The sequence below is a fragment of the Heterocephalus glaber genome, unplaced genomic scaffold (genome assembly GCF_053883595.1).
Source record: "Heterocephalus glaber isolate CG9 unplaced genomic scaffold, H.glaber_assembly_v1.0 deba00001461, whole genome shotgun sequence".
In the NCBI taxonomy this organism is placed as follows: Eukaryota; Metazoa; Chordata; class Mammalia; order Rodentia; family Bathyergidae; genus Heterocephalus; species Heterocephalus glaber.
In genome coordinates, this window is record NW_028258308.1 from 44,354,541 (window position 1) to 44,373,809 (window position 19,269).

General features: G+C 41.7%; 1 protein-coding gene across 6 annotated transcripts in view; it reads left to right on the top strand.

Annotated features, from left to right (window-relative positions):
- The first annotated feature begins 5,683 nt into the window (after positions 1-5,683).
- Positions 5,684-19,269, top strand: part of Ap3m2 (adaptor related protein complex 3 subunit mu 2) — a 34,641-nt gene continuing 21,055 nt past the window's right edge. For 2 of the 6 annotated variants that reach the window (XM_004855286.3, XM_004855284.4), the window contains exons 1-6: positions 5,684-5,793; positions 7,269-7,611; positions 11,118-11,289; positions 14,934-15,071; positions 18,198-18,283; positions 18,538-18,671. In XM_004855286.3, the coding sequence (XP_004855343.2) occupies positions 7,339-7,611; positions 11,118-11,289; positions 14,934-15,071; positions 18,198-18,283; positions 18,538-18,671 (803 nt within the window). In that variant the 5' untranslated portion in view covers positions 5,684-5,793; positions 7,269-7,338. Of the gene's footprint in view, positions 6,367-7,268; positions 7,612-11,117; positions 11,290-14,933; positions 15,072-18,197; positions 18,284-18,537; positions 18,672-19,269 lie in introns of all 6 variants that reach the window. The other 4 variants (XR_205687.4, XR_205688.4, XR_015453499.1 and 1 more) reach the window with 3 other exon arrangements.

Here is a 19,269-nt window from a genome sequence, read left to right on the forward strand (position 1 = left end):
ATTGGTTGGTCCTACCCACATCGGAGTGAGTCTTCTCTCAGACTGACATCATCCACAGGCACACTCAAAATCTGTTAATCTGCTAGGTGGTTCGTACTCAAATCACGCTGACATATCACAGTTAATCATTACACTGTGAAAACTTCAAAACTGTTCGACCACATGGAAGTCAAGCACCCCATATTAAAAGACTAGCATATGGAGTTTTTCAAAAGAAAAAAAATCATGAACACAAAGAACAGGAGCACTTATTAAAGGCCACCACTTCATCAAATGTGTCTGTACCGAAAGCATTATTCTTAGTGCCTAACTGCATTGGTAAAGCTAAGAAGGCTTTTACTATTTGTGAAGAGTTGATCCTACCTGGTGACAAGGACATTTGTTATGAACATTTAGGACAGCTTGCAGTTCAAAAGATGGCACATGTTCCTCTTTCAGCTAGCACCGTAACTAGATGAACTGATTAAATAGCAGAGGGTATTTAGGCACAATTGTTAGAACTAAAGTCACTGTGGTATGAAATCCAGGTTGACAAGTCTACTAATGGTGACAAGACAACAATGTTTTTATGCAATTTATTTTTCAGGAGGATGTGCATGAGGATATGTTGTGTGCACTTTTGTTGCCAACAATTTAAGACTTGGAATGACTGCATATCACAGAAACAGAATTGGTCATTCTGTGTTTGGTATATGCACAGATGGAACAGATGCTATGACTGGTCTGCTTTCTGGCTTCACTACTCAGGCCAAAGAGGTCACTTCTGAATGTAAGTATATGCACTGCGTCATCCATAGAGAAATTCTGGCTAGCTGAAAAATAGCACCTGAACTTAATGAAATTTTGAAGAATGTTATTAAAATTATCAATCACATTAAAGTACTGTACATGCCCTTAACTCACATCTGCACAGCTCTGTGAGAAGACAGACATAGAGCGCACACATCTTCTATACTCAGAAGTGAGATAGCTTTCTAAAGGTAGATCACTGGCCAAAGTTTTTGCCTTATGAGAGCCATTCAAGAGATTTCTTTTAGAAGAACAGTCACCATTGGCAGGTCATTTTAATGACACAGTATCAGCTGCACAACATGATTACTTACGTGACAAATTCAACCTGCTGAACAGACTTAATCTGCCACTTCAGGGAAGAATGACCACTGTGTTCAAGTAGGCAGATAAAGAGGATGGATTCAAAGCCAAACCGTAATTATGGGGGTGATGAGTGAATATATTGAGACTTTTGACATGTTTTGAACACTAGCAGAGATTTTGAAAGAGACAGCCAGAGCCTTCGTTCTTCCAGCTGGTGCATGATCACCTATCTCAGCTTTCAAAAGAATTTGACCATTACTTTCCAACCACAAAAGACCCCTGATAGGGGAAGGAACAGATCCTTGACCCATTTGTGAATAAGCCAGGTAAATCTCCTTTTTTTTGTGCTAGAAAAGGATCAGGTGCTTAAGATCACAAATGATGGTGACCTTAAAAGTATGCTTGAGACAACTTCCAATCTCCATACATTCTGGATTAAAATCAAGGCAAAATATCCTGAGATTGCCACAAAAATTCTGCTTTCATTTCCTATCTTTGTGAAGCAGGTTCTTCTGCAATGACAGAAACCAAAACAAGATTGTATAGTAGACTGGATATAAACACCACACTTCAGGTGTCAGTGTCTCCCATTACGCCAAGATGAGAACAGCTAATAGCAGGAAACAAGCTCTGGGCTCCCACTGATTCTGAATTATGAGTTGTATAATGATTTCATTTTATATTACAATGTAATAGTAGTAGAAATAGAGCACACAATAAATATAAAGTTCTCAAGTCATCCTAAAGCCATCCCCTGTCCCTGGTCCATGGAAAAATTATCTTCCATGAAACTGGAACCTGGTGTCAAAAAGATTAGGGATTGCTGTCTTAAAGGGAACTGGTCTTTTCTGTAAAGCACCCCTCCCTGTTTCACTGTATACTCTTTGAGGGTGCATGCTTTGTCTGGGCCAGGAGACCATAAGCACTGCATCAATATCAGTGTAGGCTATGGTACTCAGACACAAACATGAAGGCGTGGTAGCATGTCAAAAGCATTAGAGGTCACATGGAAGGCTGAGTAATGTTATTTGATCACCAAGAAAGTACTTCCAATGTGGAGGCATCAAGATTGGTATGTAGGGCCGGGGATTTAGCTCAGTGGTTTCAGTGCCTGATACGCAAGTACAAGGACCTGAGTTCGATCCCCGGTACCAAAAAAAAAAAAAAAAAATTGGGATGTACTTCATGGAGGAGGAATCATATGGCCTTGAGAGCTGAAAGGAATTTCCACAAATAGGAAGAGTGAGGGAGGAATCCAGGCTGGGGTTGTAGCTAAGTGATGGAGTGCATGCAAGGAGAGCACACACGGAGAGGAGGAAAAAGCAGCAAAGCCCGAGAAGTGTATTAAGGTCACTGCAGAGCCCTAAAAGTTGTCTTTATTGGTGAATGAGACCTCTTTTATCTCAGACCAAAAACAGGCTGGGGTTGTGGCTCTGATGGAGCACATGCACCAGACCCTATATTCGATCTCCAGCATCAAAAAAAAAAAGAAAAACTTTAAAAATATATATTTATATAAACATTATATACATATAATAGACATATATGTTGTATAAATTTCTTATTACATTAACAATTATATATTATATAAATTTATGGCATTATATAATATAGAAACACATTTATATATCTGTATACATATATAAAACAAATAAATCTTTCCCAGTGAACCCCGATAGCTGTGATTAGCTTTTGGGGTGGGGGGGCACCAGGGATTAAACTCAGGACCTTGCGCTTGTGAGGCAGGTGGTGGTACCACTGAGCTAAATCCCCGGCCCTGTGATTAGCTTTTTATGGCAGGAAAATTTCTCAGCCACAAGAGCTGCTAAACACTAGAATGAAACATACAAACAAAAACAAAAAGAACACTAAAATGGTTTATCAGGGGCAACTTTTAAAAAATCTTTCCTTAGAGATTTTTATGCATAAAATAGATGATTTGTTGATGATTTCCTGTGGCCTCTTAAAATCATGGGACTGTGCTATATATGCTCCCAAATCCTATATTAGATTCAATTCAACAAATTTTGTATGTCAGCTTTGCACACATCCCTAGGCATTGCTATGACTGATTTTATGCCATCCCAAGGGGCCTCTTCTAATGAGCTCTACCTCAACTAATGACACTTCCATTCACTCTGTTGCCCAGTCAGCAACCTCACTCTTCCTCCCTACTCACCTTCAATTAATCTCCCATCCTTATCCTTCACCTGCAGCAGAAAGTCTCTGCAACCTTCCCACTTCTCTCCAGTCCCTCCATCTGGTTCTGACTATCAGCAGCTTTGAACTGTTGCAAGTCTGATGACCTCCAGCCCCTGAACCTGGCCTGCTCCAAGCCGACCCACACACAGTCTTCTGAACATGGAAATCGGAAAGCATGTCACTCTGCTTCATATTTCACTCTGCTTGCGGGTTTGTAAGAGAAGGAGGTGTGACTTCTGAGCCAGACGGCCAAAGTCTCCCAGAGTACTTGAGCTCAAGCCCTGCTACTTACCATCTACTCGACTCTGGCAAGTCATGAAGCAACCACTGCAGTTTTCTGATCTGCACAGAGGGGATATGTATATTCACTTTGGAGTATGTGGGGGGTTGAAATGGACCTAGCACTCCTCTCCTCCATGAACTCACATCTGGAGTGGCCTGGGCTCTGGTCCTCTTCTCTCTGTCACTCCTTTGGTCAGCTCAACTGGTCTCATAGCTTTAAACACCCATATACTGAAAACACCCACATTAACCTCTCTAGCTCACCCCTTTTCTGAGCCCTAACCTCAAACATCCAGCAGATTTGATGACATCTCCACAGAACAGCCACTGGGGCTGATACATTAACCCTAATGTGTCCGAAACTATACTCTGAATTTTCCTTGCTCCACACACAGTCTTTCTAATCTCCGTGGATGGGACTCTCCTTGCACATGTTTGGGCCCAGGATTCCTCTGCTGCTCTCTTGTCCTCACTCCTCACAGCTCCTCCAGCAGCAAATCCAGCTGGTTCCTCCTTCAGACTATACACATAGTCTCACTCGTCCTTATCATCTCCACAGCCACACTCTACTCCTGGTTCCACTTCCTCTTACCCAGATTACCGAAGCAGCCTCCTAACTGGTCTCCTTCCACCCCGCAGTCCCTTCTCGGCCCAGCAGAATGAGAAATCTGGGGTCATCATTCCTTTGCTAAGACCCTCCATTGGCTTTCCCTTTCAAACCCTACAAGCCAAGGTCTTTGCAGAGTCTTACCAGGCCCCCACCCTGTGACTTCACCTCCTACTTTTCCCTTGTTCATTCTGCTCCAGCCACACCATCACCATTAAGGTTCCTGAGACTCACCAGCACACTCAGGCCCTAAGGCCTCTGCATTGCCTCTTCCCTTTATGGAATAAACTTCCCCAGATCCCCTTGTAGCTCACTCCCTCACCTCCTACAAGTCTCCACCTAATGTCTTTTCTCAGTGACATTTACTCTCCTGTCCTATTCCTATTCCCGGCTCCTGGTTCCCATTCATGTTCCCATTCCATTCTGTTCTTGCAATGCTGGGGATGGAACCCAGAGCCTTACATATGCTACACAGACCTCTAACCCTGAGCTACATCCCCAGGCCCTCAGTCCCCTTTTCAAAAGTGTAACTTGCCCTCCAATCCCTTGACACTCTTGGTCTCCCTTTTAGATTTTTTTTCTCATTGTGCTTATCACCTTCTAACATCATACTTTTCCTTATTATGTTTATTATTACCTGTCTATCCCCACTAGGAGTTAAGCTCCATGAGGACAGGGATGTTTGTCTTTTGCTTGCTGCTGCTATGTATCCAAGTGCTGAACAGTAGGGTGATGCTGGGCACAGGAGGTGTGCAGCTGCTGTTCCAGCTACTTTCAAGGCCGAGACAGGGTACTTGGGGCCAGGAGTTCCAGACCATCGTGGACTACATAGAGAGACCCCATCTTCTAAAAACAAATATGAGATGAACATACAGTGTGCAGAAGATAATATTTTATGAGTATTCACAACGATTACGCAGCCACCTGGTTCCTCTGGCCTTCCTAGCCCCATCTCCTTGTAGTCTTCCTCTTATCCTGGCTCAGCTGCATTGCCCTCTCTCCTCTCCCCAGCTTTCCCAGTGTACTCTGTTCTCTATCCTTCCACCTCTCCATTTCAGGAACTCTCCCTCTCGCTCAGGCTGTAGTTTAGAAGGGTCTCCCAGGCTCCGGGTCAGTCCCGTCCCCAGCTTGTTCCCCTCAGTCCCTTGCATGTGCTCCTCGCTTGTCACACTATTAGAGTTACTTGTCATTTGTCTTCCCAGCCAATGTGCGTGGAAACGCCTCTTCCCTTCCCCAGCACATCCATCTCCGCATCTACTCCAGGTGCGGCCGCAAAGGCTGGGCCCTTTGTGATTGGATGACTGTAACCCAGTCGGCCGCAACTGCCGTCACTTTCCAATCAGAGCTCGGAGCCCAGAGTTGCACCAATCGGAGGTTAGCAGACCCTCAACAAGGGCCAATCAGAGGCTGGAGCCCAAGAACCGGGCAAGCCACAAAGAGCGACCAATCAGAGAAGGAGCGGTTCACTGCTGCTCAATCAGCAGCTGTGCGGCGCGAGGCCGGAGGCGGGCCAATCATTGCGGAGCGGGTGTGGGTGTCTGTGCCCGCCGGGAGGGTGGGGGCGGCGCTATCCGCGCAGCCGGGCTGTGGGCGCTGCGCGAGGCCGGGTGAGGCGAGCTGTGATCTGAGTCCCGGGGTCCCTGGTCGGTGGTGCGGTGGGAGCCTGAGCGCGCTAGGGCCCGGGGTGCGGGGGGGGGGGGGCGCGGAGTAACGCTGGCGCTGGCTCCGGGGAAGCGGTCGGAGCGCGGAGCGGCTGGGGAGGTGTCTCCCGGCCTGGGGTGGGGGTGGGTTTTCCGAGGTTGCCATGGCGACGCTGGGTGCCCGAAGGCCGGGCCCAGGGGCCTTCCCCTTTCCTGGCCCGAAAGTGCTAGTCTCCTAAAGCTACCGCTGCCCACCGGGCCCCAGAAGGGCCCCGCGGTCTGAGACCTTCAAGGACTTCTCCTCCGTCGCGGTGCTGCCCTCCACCTCCCTCCGCCATCCAGCCGAAGCCGGCTGGAACATAGCTCGCTGGGGGCTCTGGGTACAGCAGGCTCTCCAGCGTGACCCCCTGGGCCAGGTCGCAGCCCTTTGGTGGTAGGGCCACAACTGAAGTCTATCTCGGCCCCGGCACTGCTGCTGCCTGAGGACCTGAGAGGTCCCCCAGGGGGATTTTTGTAAAGAGGCCCCCAAGGAAGAGCCCTGTGAGTAACAAGTGCTCAGAGAATGAAGTCTGATTGAATAAAGATGCGATGGCAGCTTTCCATTCCGTGAGCCAACTCCGGCCAATAAAAATAGAAAGCAAACCACATACGTAATTTTCTATTTTCTAGTAACTGTTAAAGTAATAAAACAATTTAATTTAAATGTTTTGTATTAGTTAATATATCCAAAATAAGTCAGTAGTAAGTCATTGATAAAATATCTTAAATTCTTTTTTTTCATACAAAAAAAAGTATCTAATAACACACGTCTCAGTTCCATCCATTCAAGTGCTCATTGGCCCCATTTGGCTGGTGGTTGGATACATTAATTATTGGGGGGGCGGTGCTGGGGACTGAGTCCATGATCATCACACATGGTCTGGCTCTCTACCATTGATTTACACTCCCAGTTCCTAGTGGCTCCAATAGAATTTCTTGCGTATGTGAGTTGTTGCCAGAACAATGTCAAAGTCATCAGTATTCTTTGAAGCCTTCCACCCCTCCTGTTTGCAAGGAGGTACTGTGCATTTAGCAACAAAAAGCACAAGGACACATGGTCCTTTTCTCCAAGGAGCTTCCAGTGTAGTTGAAGAGAAAATAGATGTCCAAAGATTAAGTATTATTTTAAATGGATATAATTGAGGCAGTAGTAAAGATAACTGGGAATCGGTGCTGGAAATGTAGCATATGCACCAAAAAACAAAAAAGAGCTGGAAGTATATGGTTGAATGACAATGAAATGGCTGCTAACTACACTTAGGAATTTGAGGGAAAGATATTTCAGATGCAGTAGAGAAAGAGTTGAGCCTGATCTTGAAAGATGGAAAAGTCTGGGAATGCTGGATAAGATGAAGATGGTGTTTTAATTGGTTGGAACTGAATGTAACTTCTTTTGTTTTTAGAGGTGAAGCTTTGGTGAATCCAAGGGCTTTCAGACTGGAAAGGCCTTCGTCTCCCCTGGTAGTCTCCACCATGATCCACAGTCTCTTCCTCATCAACTCCTCTGGAGACATTTTCCTGGAGAAACACTGGAAGAGTGTTGTCAGCCGTTCTGTTTGTGATTACTTTTTTGAGGCTCAGGAGAGAGCCACTGAGGCAGAAAATGTGCCTCCAGTTATTCCTACCCCTCACCACTACCTCTTGAGTGTTTACCGCCATAAGATCTTTTTTGTGGCTGTGATCCAAACAGAGGTCCCACCTCTGTTTGTCATTGAGTTCCTTCACCGAGTAGTGGACACGTTTCAGGTTTGTGAATGTGGGGTGGTTCATGTGTGCAAACTGAAGTATCTGTGTAGTCCTGTTGCCATTGTATTCAATCTCAGTTAAGGCAGTGTTTAAGAAATCCAAACTTTGATATTGCTTACTTCCTCTCCCATCTAAAATTCTTTCTTTCTTTTATTTATTTTTTATTTTTGAACTAGGGCTTAAACCTGGAGTCTTTGCACCCAGCAATAGCCCCAAACCTTTTCCTTTTTTTCAGACAGGATTTTATTACATCATCCAGGCTGTGGGCTTGAATCTGTGATTGTCTTGCTTCGACCTCCCAGAGTAGTAGGATTACAGGCACGCACCACCACTTCCGTCTCTTATTTCTTTATTGAACTGACTATATCCAAGATGACAAAATGGATACTTTTGAGTCTTTTGCATGGTAAACCCACCGTATTTGGTTTGACTGTGTAAATCATACAGTATTTTTAGTTCTCACAGATTAGACTTGATGCTAACCATTTTTTTGGTTTGTTTTTTTGGTACCGGGAATCAAACTCGGGACCTTGCACTTTCTAGGCAGGTGGTGGAACCACTGAGCTAAATCCCCGGCTCCTGTGCTAACCATTTTTAATGTTGCTCTCAGTTCCATCAAAAAGTAACAGATGTATAGTTTTAGAAAGTATAAAAAGCCAAGTAATGTTTATTTTAACTGTCCCTGGCAAGTATGAACCCATACTTCATCTTTGGTTTAGGGTGGTTATCCATAGCATGTGAGTGCTAGTGATGTGCTTTTGTTACAAATTTAAGATTGGGAAATATTCTGTACCTCTAAGAATCATGACATATTTTGTGAGGTACAGTTTTCATTGTACTTGAAGATGTTGGGAGAATGGGTTAGAGGGCAGGTAAGTTATTTACGAGATCACCAATCATATCACAGGATTTTAGACTGCCCAGCCTCTGACTGTAGATCCCCTCCAGTAGAATTACACAACTTCTGCTGTGGTTATTTGCATAACTTAGAAGCAAGGGCCCTTTGGTTTAACTTCTGTGTCGTGTGAGGTCTGGAGTTAATCACGTGTGTGGGAATTGTGGAATTGGAGAAAAAAATAAGGATGCAGACATTATAAAAATGTAAAAGCAACTCAAGAAGTCCTTTCATTTACAGTCATCTCTGTGTCACATGTCTAGTGCTGCTTTTTTCCCCAAGAGAATTAAACTTTTATATGCTGTGTTCCTACAAATACTTCGATAGTAGTAGTACTCTGCAATTCTAATTTTCATGTAGTGCAGTAGCTCCTTTACACAGTACAGATTCAAGCAGGGCATTTAGCTCCGTGCTAGAGTGCTGCCTAGCATGAGTGAGACCCTGGGGCGATCCTTAGTGTTATATAAACCAAGCAAACAAAAACCGAAGGGTTACAGGCCTCATGTGATGGAAGTAGAAATAGAAGAACCTATGCTTTTGAACCACTCTTAACACTTACTGTTTATGATTTCCACATCAGCAGTGTCACTGGTGAAATGCGACAGCTGCTTCATCTGGTGGTACCACTGTTACATAACTTCAGGATAGGCAGACAGGAGAATTGTTCTATCCAATTGAAACTATAACGGAACTTGGGGAAACAATGCATTTGCTAATTTGGAAGAGTGGGGCTTCAGACCTTTTCGTTTTTGAAGCAGTTCTTAAAAAATAAGCGCCCAATTCTGATTTAAATGCCTTTTTTAATGTTCAGCCTCTCTAGCACCATTATTTTTGTAGCACTATAATGTGATGAAAAGGACTCAAAGAATTGCAAGAAGTTTTGCGATAACATCTTGTCGTATTGCAAGACTCCTTTTCAGATGCTCTGTCATGTTATGTCTGGTTTGTACAATCTAATGAAATGTTTTGTATATTTTATTTTTATTTTTTGGTACCAGGGATCGAACTCATTACCTTGCACTTGCAAGGCAGGCATGGTGCCACTGAACTAAATCCCTGGCTAGTTTATTTTTTAAAATCACTCTTGAGAAGAAAATATGGTGACACCCACCTCAATCCTCATTTTTTGTTTTAGGAATATATTCCTAACTCCTAAGTGATTTATTTGGGTATTAGAATTTCACTGGTATTTGACATCTGATATAATTTAGATCACATCTAGTAGAGTCTTTTCAATTTGTATGTCAAAGAAATTACAAAATGATAACATAATCTGAAAACTATACCACAGTGTGAACAGAGGGAGTTTGTCTCTGAAGAGGAAAAAAAAGTGAAAGTTTATTTTAGATAATGACAGGGCTAATGTGTAAAATTGCTCTAGAAGGCAGCTAGGAGGCAGATTTCAGTTTAGCAAAAGAAAGAACTTCTTAATGGCCAGAGCTCTCCATGAGAAGGATGAGCTTTCTCAGGAGGGGTAATTTCGCTTCATTGGATGAATTCAAGAAGGGTTGCATGACCCTCTCAGAGACACTATAATGCATAGAACTGAGATTCCTAGAAGGATGTACGAATGACAGATGTTTCCTCCTAGGTCAGCATCCATTCCATTTCACACAGTGTTTTAGGGTATGCTGAACACTCACACACTTCTTCGTTTAATCAGTCATCCTCAGTCCTTACAACTTCCCTGGGCATCCAAATGATGTCATCTGGATTAAAGAAGTCAAGGCCCATATTAACATGCCTTAATCCAGTAAGTGACAATTGAGATTGTAATCCAGGTCTTGTGATTGTAGCATCCAGTGCTTTTCCCAAACCCAGATAATTCAGTATTTAAGTTTATCCTTTTTGTTTTTTTAAATTTGAGATGGAGTTGCCCATCCTCAGGGATTGCCCATGCTCATCTCTGTTGCTCATGCTGGCCTCAAAACTCCTGAGCTTAAGCGATCCTCCTGTCTCAACCTCCCAAGTGCTAGGACTCCAGGCATGCGCCATTATTCTCAGCCAGGTTAGCCTCTATGGAGAAAGGACAAAGCGTTCTTAGAATCCTAGCATGAAGGAAGATGAGTGGTTTTCTGCCTTGCTGGCTCACCCACCTCATTTCATTTTCCCTCAACTCTTACTGCACAAGTGTTAAGAAACAGCACTGTGTCACATCTAGCATTATAATTTTGTGTAATTCTTTTAAATTCTTGTTCCTAAACACAAATAATCTAGATTTAATTTTGGGTGCTGTAGGGGCCAGGGATTTACCTCAGTGGTTCTGCCACCTGCCTCACAAGCGCAAGGTCCCAAGTTCAATCCCTGGTACCAAAAAAAAAAAAAGCTCCCTTCACTTCAATTTTGTGTGCTGTATATTTTATCAAGTTGAAGAAACTAACTAAAGAGGTCAATTGCTTCCTCCTGCTCCTGGAAGAATCTCCTAATGATGCATGACACTGGTACCATAAGCCAGGCTGCCCAGGAGAGCCTGTCTGCTCTGTTCCCTCGCTCTAAGGGAATGACCCAAAAATACCAAGTAAATATAGGGCTAGACCCTTACTCGGTAGGAACATACTTTTATTTTTTTACAGGCTCTGAGTAATAAATATTTTTTATGTCTTCATCTCAGGATTATTTTGGAGTGTGTTCAGAGCCAATGATCAAAGACAATGTCGTTGTAGTGTATGAGGTACTGGAAGAAATGCTTGACAATGGATTTCCTTTGGCTACTGAGTCAAACATCCTCAAAGAACTGATAAAGCCTCCCACTATCCTTCGGACGGTTGTCAATACCATAACAGGTATGGCGCGGGGGACCACCCAAGGCTGCTGCCTCCGCTGTTTGGCTTCATCGGGTGTATGCATCATGTTGAGTGATTGGGAATCTTGAGTTACATGTTTAATTTTGCTTTTTATGGTCTCTGAGTCTCATCATAAATTACATGTATATTTTATGTAGAACATACCCTGTTTTCAGTGACAAGATAAAGTGTTCATGGGCTGGGGCGCAGCTCAGTGATAGAGGGCTTGGCTAGAATGTGTGAGGCTGTGGGTTCCATCTTCAGCACAACCAAAAGGGAAGTCATCTTCTTTACTTTTTTTTTTCCACAAAAAAGTATTCTTGTAACAAATTATTTCTGATTACCAAAGATGTGATTATTATACAGAAAAATACAAAAGAACATGAAAATCTTATAACACATTCACAATGGGGCTGCATTCATTGTCTCATTGCCAAGTACCTCTGAATACTGATGGTACATGGCTGACTCCCACGGCGTGGCCCTTGACACTGTCCCACTGCCTGATGGGAAGTCTGCGTCTACCACTGGGGTCAGGCCGGCGAGAATGTGTTAACCCCATACTCTGAACATGCTGCTGTGTATATTTCTTATCTTTTCTAGATAGATAAAAGGTAGACAGATAGAATGTTTTAAGACAGAACTGTTATATATTTTTAAATTTATATTTTATGAACATATTATATTCTGTATCACTTTCAATGCCTTTGTAGTTTCCACATTAAAAACTACAAAGTTATTTACTCATTTCATGTTTATGATGATGCTTTTTTGCTGTTTTAAATAACAAGAGATTAACATTCTTATTTTGAGACAAGGTCTGGTTGAATTACCCAGTCTAGCTTTGAATTTGCAATCCTGCTTCAGCCTCCTGAGTACCTGCAACTATAGACACTACATTGTGCCCAGCTAGGAACGTTATTATTATTTTATTTATGTTGTGGTACTGAGGATTGAACCCAAGAGTGCACTACCACCACACTATATCTCCACCCCTTTTTATTGTTTATTTTGAGACAGGGTCTTGCTAGGTCTCCCAAGTTGGGTTCAAATTTTCAGCCCTCCTGCCTCAGCCTCTGGAGCACTGGGGATGCAGGGGCACTCCACCGCATTTCAATCTCTGTGTACATCTAGCAGGATTTCTTTTCAGTACCAGATATGGAAATACTGAGTCAGGGAATATGTACATTTTAGGGACTGTTATGCATTGTGCCAGGTTCCCCTCCAGAAAATAATCCCAATTTATGCTTTCAGTAGCAGTTTCTGTCCATTTTAGTCAACCCTATTGTTACTAACTTTTAGAAATTTTGGCAATTTGATAGTTTGTTGATCTTGTTATCTACACATTGTTTTTGTTACTACAGAGATCAAAACCTGTTCAAATGTTTATTGATCATTCTCTCTGTTGTGAATTACTTTTTCATGTCCTTTGCCCATTATTTTTGGTAGTTGAAATGTTTTTCTTGTTTCATACTGACATAAAAGCATTCATTTAAGGATATATTCCAATCTTTATGATAGTTTATTAGAGTTTTTATATATTTTTAAATACTGCATTGCAGATACAGGCTCATAATCTGTTGTTTAACATTGTTCATGGTGTTTTATTTAGTTATATTTTAAATATTTTGAATTTCTCAAATTAATCATTATTTTGTTAAGGTTTTAACATTTTGGGTCTTGTGTGTTTCATGGAATTTGACAAGTCAACTAATGGAAAAATAAACTTTCAAAAGTAAAATTTGAAAAAAATTGCAAAGGAGTTAGAAGGATCTGCCATCATGACATACTAAGATCATGTTGTACACAAGACAAAAATTCATAGAGTGACCATGCTATAACAGCCAAGAAAGTTTTGCAAATAATTTTTTAAAGAGAGAGTAAAGAAAAACATGTATCCTACAGATACAGGATATATTAAGAAGTTTTGATAATTAAAAAAAAATACTGTATTGTCCCAGTAACAAATTTGGTGTATTTTACAATATTCTGAGTTCATTTTAAGCCTTAAAAGATTTGTGGCTGAGTCACTTTATGGATATTATGACGTTATTTAAGCCTGTATCTCACTTAAATCTAGAAAAAAGTATCTGCAAACTCCTTATGAATAACTGAAGTGTTTTATAAACATGCTAAAAAAAATATATGGTTAGTATTTCTTTAGAGTAAAAAGACCCAGTCAGTAGAAAGAGAAAATAGAATTTAAGTTATAGTTATTATTTCAGTATAAAACTTTGAATTAAATACTTTTGATGCTTGTGAGAGAAAAAGTTTAAGGAGTTGATCTGTAACCCTAAAGACAGGGAAGTGTTGCATCTGGGAGACAAGCAGCGCTGCTCTGCTGTCCAAGCAGCCCACCAGGATCATAAACTCAGCCCCAGTGAAAAATTAGAGGGACAAAGTTTAATAAAAGGAAGACACTCTATTTGTAAAGAAGAAAAGGAAAGGGGAGAGAGGAGAAGATGGATACCTACTCTGATAATAGAATCAGGGTAGGGGCTCCAGAAGGATGGAGGACCTGTGGGCCCTTTGTCCCCAGCTGCTTTTATAGGGGAGTGAGTGGACCCCCACCCCCGGAATTCATCATAACTGGATTGGCTTCCAGGCATCTCTAACATCATTTCTTCCAGTAGTCTACATGCAGCATCTTTTCATCTGTTTGTTTACTTGTCCTTGACCTACCTTTTAAGGCCTTGTCTTTGGGGTAGGTGGCTAGCTGGCAGTGGGGTGCCTTATTATGATTAGCTTAGAGTTAGTAGTATCTGTTGTACTCTATAATGACCCTAGAATGAATACACCCATATATAAGTATGTATGTCAGTGCATAGGTGTGAGTACATATGGCCTTAAAGTTAGTCAACCCCCCTTTTGCCTCCCCTGTATTCTGTTGGAGGTGGGGTTGGCTTATCATTTGTGCCCCTGGCTTCTCTCTGTGTCCTGCCTGTCAGCTCTTTTTCTGATCTCTTGGTGCAAGTCCCAAGGCCATTTGGTGCCTTTCTTTATCTGACTTTTTTTTTCTTTTTCCACCCCTGTCTTTGACTTGCCTCCCAGGAGAATCTTTCTAGTAAAGTTTGTTTTAAACTCCTATTCAGGATTAACTAGAAGACCCTATTTTATTTTCTCATCTACAGACCCCTGTCCCTACAGAAGGATATAATCTGTATTCTTTCCCTAAACTTCAGTATTGGTATGAGCCAGGTCCTGTTGATGTATACATCTTAATACCCACCATTACTGTGCCTAAGAACCTCTCCCAAACTAGAATACATTTTTTATCCATGAAAGTGTTATATCAATATGTAGATTACTAACCCTCCTGAAAGCCAATACGTTATTTAAGCTGCAAGCTATTGTGATATTTGAGACAATAAGTTCACATTACTTTCAAAATCAAAATATGGTATCTGTTTCTCAGGTAACTTTTAAAAGTCTTTATTCTGCTTGAGGCAGACCAGATGGTGACAGTAAGTTTTTAAAATAGACTAAGTTGCCCTATATTAAAGTTGGGAAAATACTGCTCTGTGTGATAGCAGAGGAATGGTGAGCACATGGCAACTTCTAGGGAAATCTTCTCTGGTTATTAGAATTGAATTGGCTTTAAAGTGCTAATTTCATTCTAAAAGGAATGGTACCCATTTTCTTAGGAAGTACCAATGTGGGCAATCAGCTTCCAACTGGGCAGCTGTCAGTGGTCCCTTGGCGGCGGACTGGCGTGAAGTACACCAACAATGAGGCCTATTTTGATGTGATTGAAGAGATTGATGCCATTATTGATAAATCAGGTAGGTCTTCCTAAGCTTCTTCCAGAGATAGGAAAATGCAGTGTCCCTTTCACATTACCCTTGTTGGTCTCTGACACCCACTACAGGATCATTCATTGTAGCTTAGTGCCTACCGTGTCAGGTGCCATGCTGCATTAGAGGAACGGAATTCTGATATTAAGATGCAGATCAGTGTTTGACTCACACTTTTACCTTTTTTTATACCTTTCATCCTCTTGACTAGAAAAGGGAAGTAACAAACTCATATCTTGTTGATTAGATTTCCTTGTTAAAAGTATTTGACTCTCAATTCTGATTACAGAACTAAAGTTATAATTACTAAGATTCAGGGAACCTCTTTTCTGTCTATTCGGAATTAAGTAAATATGACTAGACGTCTTAGAGTTTAGAAATTCACAGAAGATTCACATTAGTGAACTTACCCACACAACACATTAATTGGAAACTTGTTGCCCTGTATACCAGTACTGGCTCATGGGCACTGGTGATGAATAAGACACAGTCAGGGACAGTAGGAAGCTTGAGTAAGGTCTAGGGAAGCAGAAAAGAAGGTAAAAGGTAGCAAATAGAGGAGGTATCCTCTGTCCTAAGCAAAGTGTACACAGTTGATCATGTGTGTGCTTCACAGTGGAGTGAATAGAAGTATTTAAGACCTGGATTTATTTGGGACAGTCACACTGATGGGTACAGTAGTCCCCAAAATATTCAGGGGAAATATAGTAGATCAGTGTGATTAGATTGAGAAGTATAAAAAGAGAAAAGTAAGTGATGAAATCTTACAGTTAAGGCAGTAATGCAGCTTTTCATATTAGTTCAATGGGAGATAAGCAGATATCCACCAACAATATAGAAAAGATAAGTAAATTTTGATATGCTCAGACAATGAAACACTATGCAGTAGTGAAAAATAATGAACTATGGATACACTGCACAACATAAATGAATTTCAATGAATATTGAGCAGAAAAATCAGATGCATAAAATTGTACACAGTGTGATTACTTTTATCTGAAGTTTGAAAATAGGCACAATTTAAGGTACTTGAGGATAGGGTTTTGGGGATGCCATTACCAGGGATGGACATTAGGGAACATACTAGGGTAAAGAAATGCTTTCGTATCTTGATGTAAGTGGTGTTTACATAGATGTGTACATGTTTAAAAACCTCACTGAACTGTAAGATGTTTATAGTTTACTATTTTACAACAGTGGAAAAGTTTTTAAAATTGATGGCCAGATCAGAGGCGCCTGGTATTTTAAGAAGGGTAGTTGGGAGCATTCACGCATCTTCAACTGGAGAGTGACTTGATCAGGCTTGTCATTTCCAGCACTCAGTCTGGCTCATCGTAAATAGTGGCCTGAGGCAGTGGCAGACCAGAGGCAGTGGCAGACCAGAGGCAGCAGGGTGGTTCAGAGGCTATAGCTGAGGAACAGGAATGAAATGCAGGTGTTGATAATGGGAGTCAGGATAAAGTGGAGCGAATGCATATAGATACAAGTCCTAGAGAGAATCGGTAATGGACAGGATGTGGGGACTGAGAGGTAGTCAAAGATAGATCTGTGCTTCTGGCTGAAGCAGCAAATTAGATGATATCACCATAAGAATATGGAAAGTAGGAGCTGGTCCAAGGAGTAAGATTATGAATTCGCTTTTTGGCATGTGAAGTTTGAAGCACCCCAGTAGGATTTCTGTTTTTCAGGGGCAAGGTTGAACTTGAAAGTGGAATGGGAAATCGCTGGCTATAAATAAAAATGGAAGCTGTGGGAAGTAGGTACAGCAGCCTAAGGAGAATGCCAAAGAAAAGTTGTCCAAAATGCTAGAAAAGCACTCACATTAAGGGTTGTGGAAAGAAACCTGGAAAAGACATCAAGGGAAGGGACTTGGGAAAATGGGTTAGAGAGATTTTGGAAAGGATGAGTGGTCAGCAGTGCCAAGTGGTGCAGTGAGGGGCTGCAGGACAGACTTGGAGCAGAGCCATTGTGACTTTAGGGAAGCATTGGCTGATAAGGGATTCTCTGGACCATTGGTTAAGATAATGATGCTCCAGTTTGTAATAGCTAAAACTTGGAAACAGCCCAAATGCCCATCAACTGGAGACTGGATAAAGAAAATGTGGTTTTTTTATAAAATGGAGTACTACTCAGCCATAAAAAATGAGAAATTAGAGACATAGCTAAGTGGATGCACATTGAGGCGATACTCTTAAGTGAAATAAATAGGACAGACGTGTAAATGCTGAATAGTTTCTCTGGTGTGAGAAACTGAAAGTGTAAATAAGGACTAAATGTATAATAGGTAATGTGAAATAGGAAGAAAAGGGGCAAAGGGGAAGGAAGTGGGAGGGCTAGGGGAAAGGATAGAAGGGAATGGGATTAATATGAGAAAATGGAAAAATAGGAACAAAATCTTTGTAAATAGGGAGGACTGGAGGGGTTGAAGGGAGGGCTGGGCAAGGGTGAAAAATAAGAACCAAGAGAGACTATGTAAAGGTGCAAATTTCCAATGATGAATGTCATTATATTGTATACCTAAAATGTACCAATGATTAGAATGAATAATCGATAATGTAAAATAGAAAGAAAAGGTCCAAAGGGGTAGGGGTAGTGGGAGGGGTAGGGGAAAGGAAAGAAGGGAAAGGAAAAATGCTGAGAAATGGAAAAAATGGAAATAAAGTCTTTGTAAATAGGGAAGGGTGGAGGGCGTGAAGGGAGGGCTAGGAATGGAGAAAAAATAAGAACCAAGTTGCATTATGTAAAGGTACAATTCCCAATGAGAAATGTCATTGTGTTGTATACCTACAATGTACCAATAAAAGAATTTAATACAAAAAAAAAAAAGATAACGATGCTCTGTGTGATTCTGTTAGTAGATTGAAAACTGCTCTCATTCATCTCCACACCCATTACTCCATCATAGCATCTCACACTTGATATGCAGTTGGTAAAGCTTTGGAAGGACACACAAATGTATTGGATAAGTGAATTGGAAGGTGAAACAGAAGGAAAGGAGAAAAGGATGCAGGGAAGGAAACGGAAGGAAAAGAATGAGGAGGAAGGGAGGAAGCTACTTGGGAAGATCAGATCACAGGAGTGGTCAATGATCTCTTTGTCTTCTTCCTGCCTCAGGCTCCACAATCACTGCTGAAATCCAGGGTGTGATTGATGCCTGTGTCAAGCTGACCGGGATGCCAGACCTCACGCTTTCCTTCATGGTAAGTTCTGGACAGAACTTGAGTTCTTGAGATGGGAAATTAAACGTTTCTGGAAAGATGAGTGGTAAGAATGAATAGAATAAGAAGAAATAATTAGGGACGCCTCCAAGCTTGTATCAGGTTTGAATTTTTTGTAACTACTGAATTTCTATGTGTGCATGCATGTGTTTTAGTAAAAACAGCATCTAAATTACTTTTCCAAAAGAAGCATAGTGTTTGATCCAGCTTCTTGCTTTCCTGCCTGGTCAATGCAGAACCCTAGGCTGCTGGACGATGTCAGCTTCCATCCTTGCGTTCGTTTCAAGCGCTGGGAGTCTGAGCGGATCCTCTCCTTCATCCCTCCTGACGGGAACTTTCGCCTTCTTTCCTACCATGTCAGTGCCCAGAAGTAAGCAGCTCTCGTACTCAGATAGAATCTGTGTCAGTAGTGATTAAAAGTTGGGCTCTAGGGTTACCTGGGTTCCAGTTCCAGCCCTGGTAGTTATTAACCGTGTTGTCTCGGGTGAGTTGCTTCCCTGCTCTTGTATTTTGTCTGAAAATAATAAAAATACCTTTTTATGAGGATTAGGCATGAGAGGATAAGTAGTGCTTAACACAAAGGGCTCATTGTTTGCTGCAGTTAACTTTGTTGTTTTGTGTCCAAACAAGAACATTTTCTTCTCTCACATTAGAAACTGAACACACCTATATTCAATCCTCTGGCCCCCAAAATGCACTAAATCATGCTGTGAAACAGTAAACAATGCAGTGCTTTTTGGCCCCAAATATTCTCTTCAGTTTGGAGTGGAAAGGGTTTAAGAAGCAGTATTGTGCTGAAGGTGTGCACTGAGATCTAGAGACCTCAGAGCTGACAGTACCTTCCTGTGTGATTTAGAATCAGTCATTTAGGGAAATATTGGGTGCTTGAGGTCAAAGGCCCTGGAATCAGACTTGTCAGGATTTAAACTCCACCTTGAGGACAGTACTTACAGTATATGGCCTTAGGC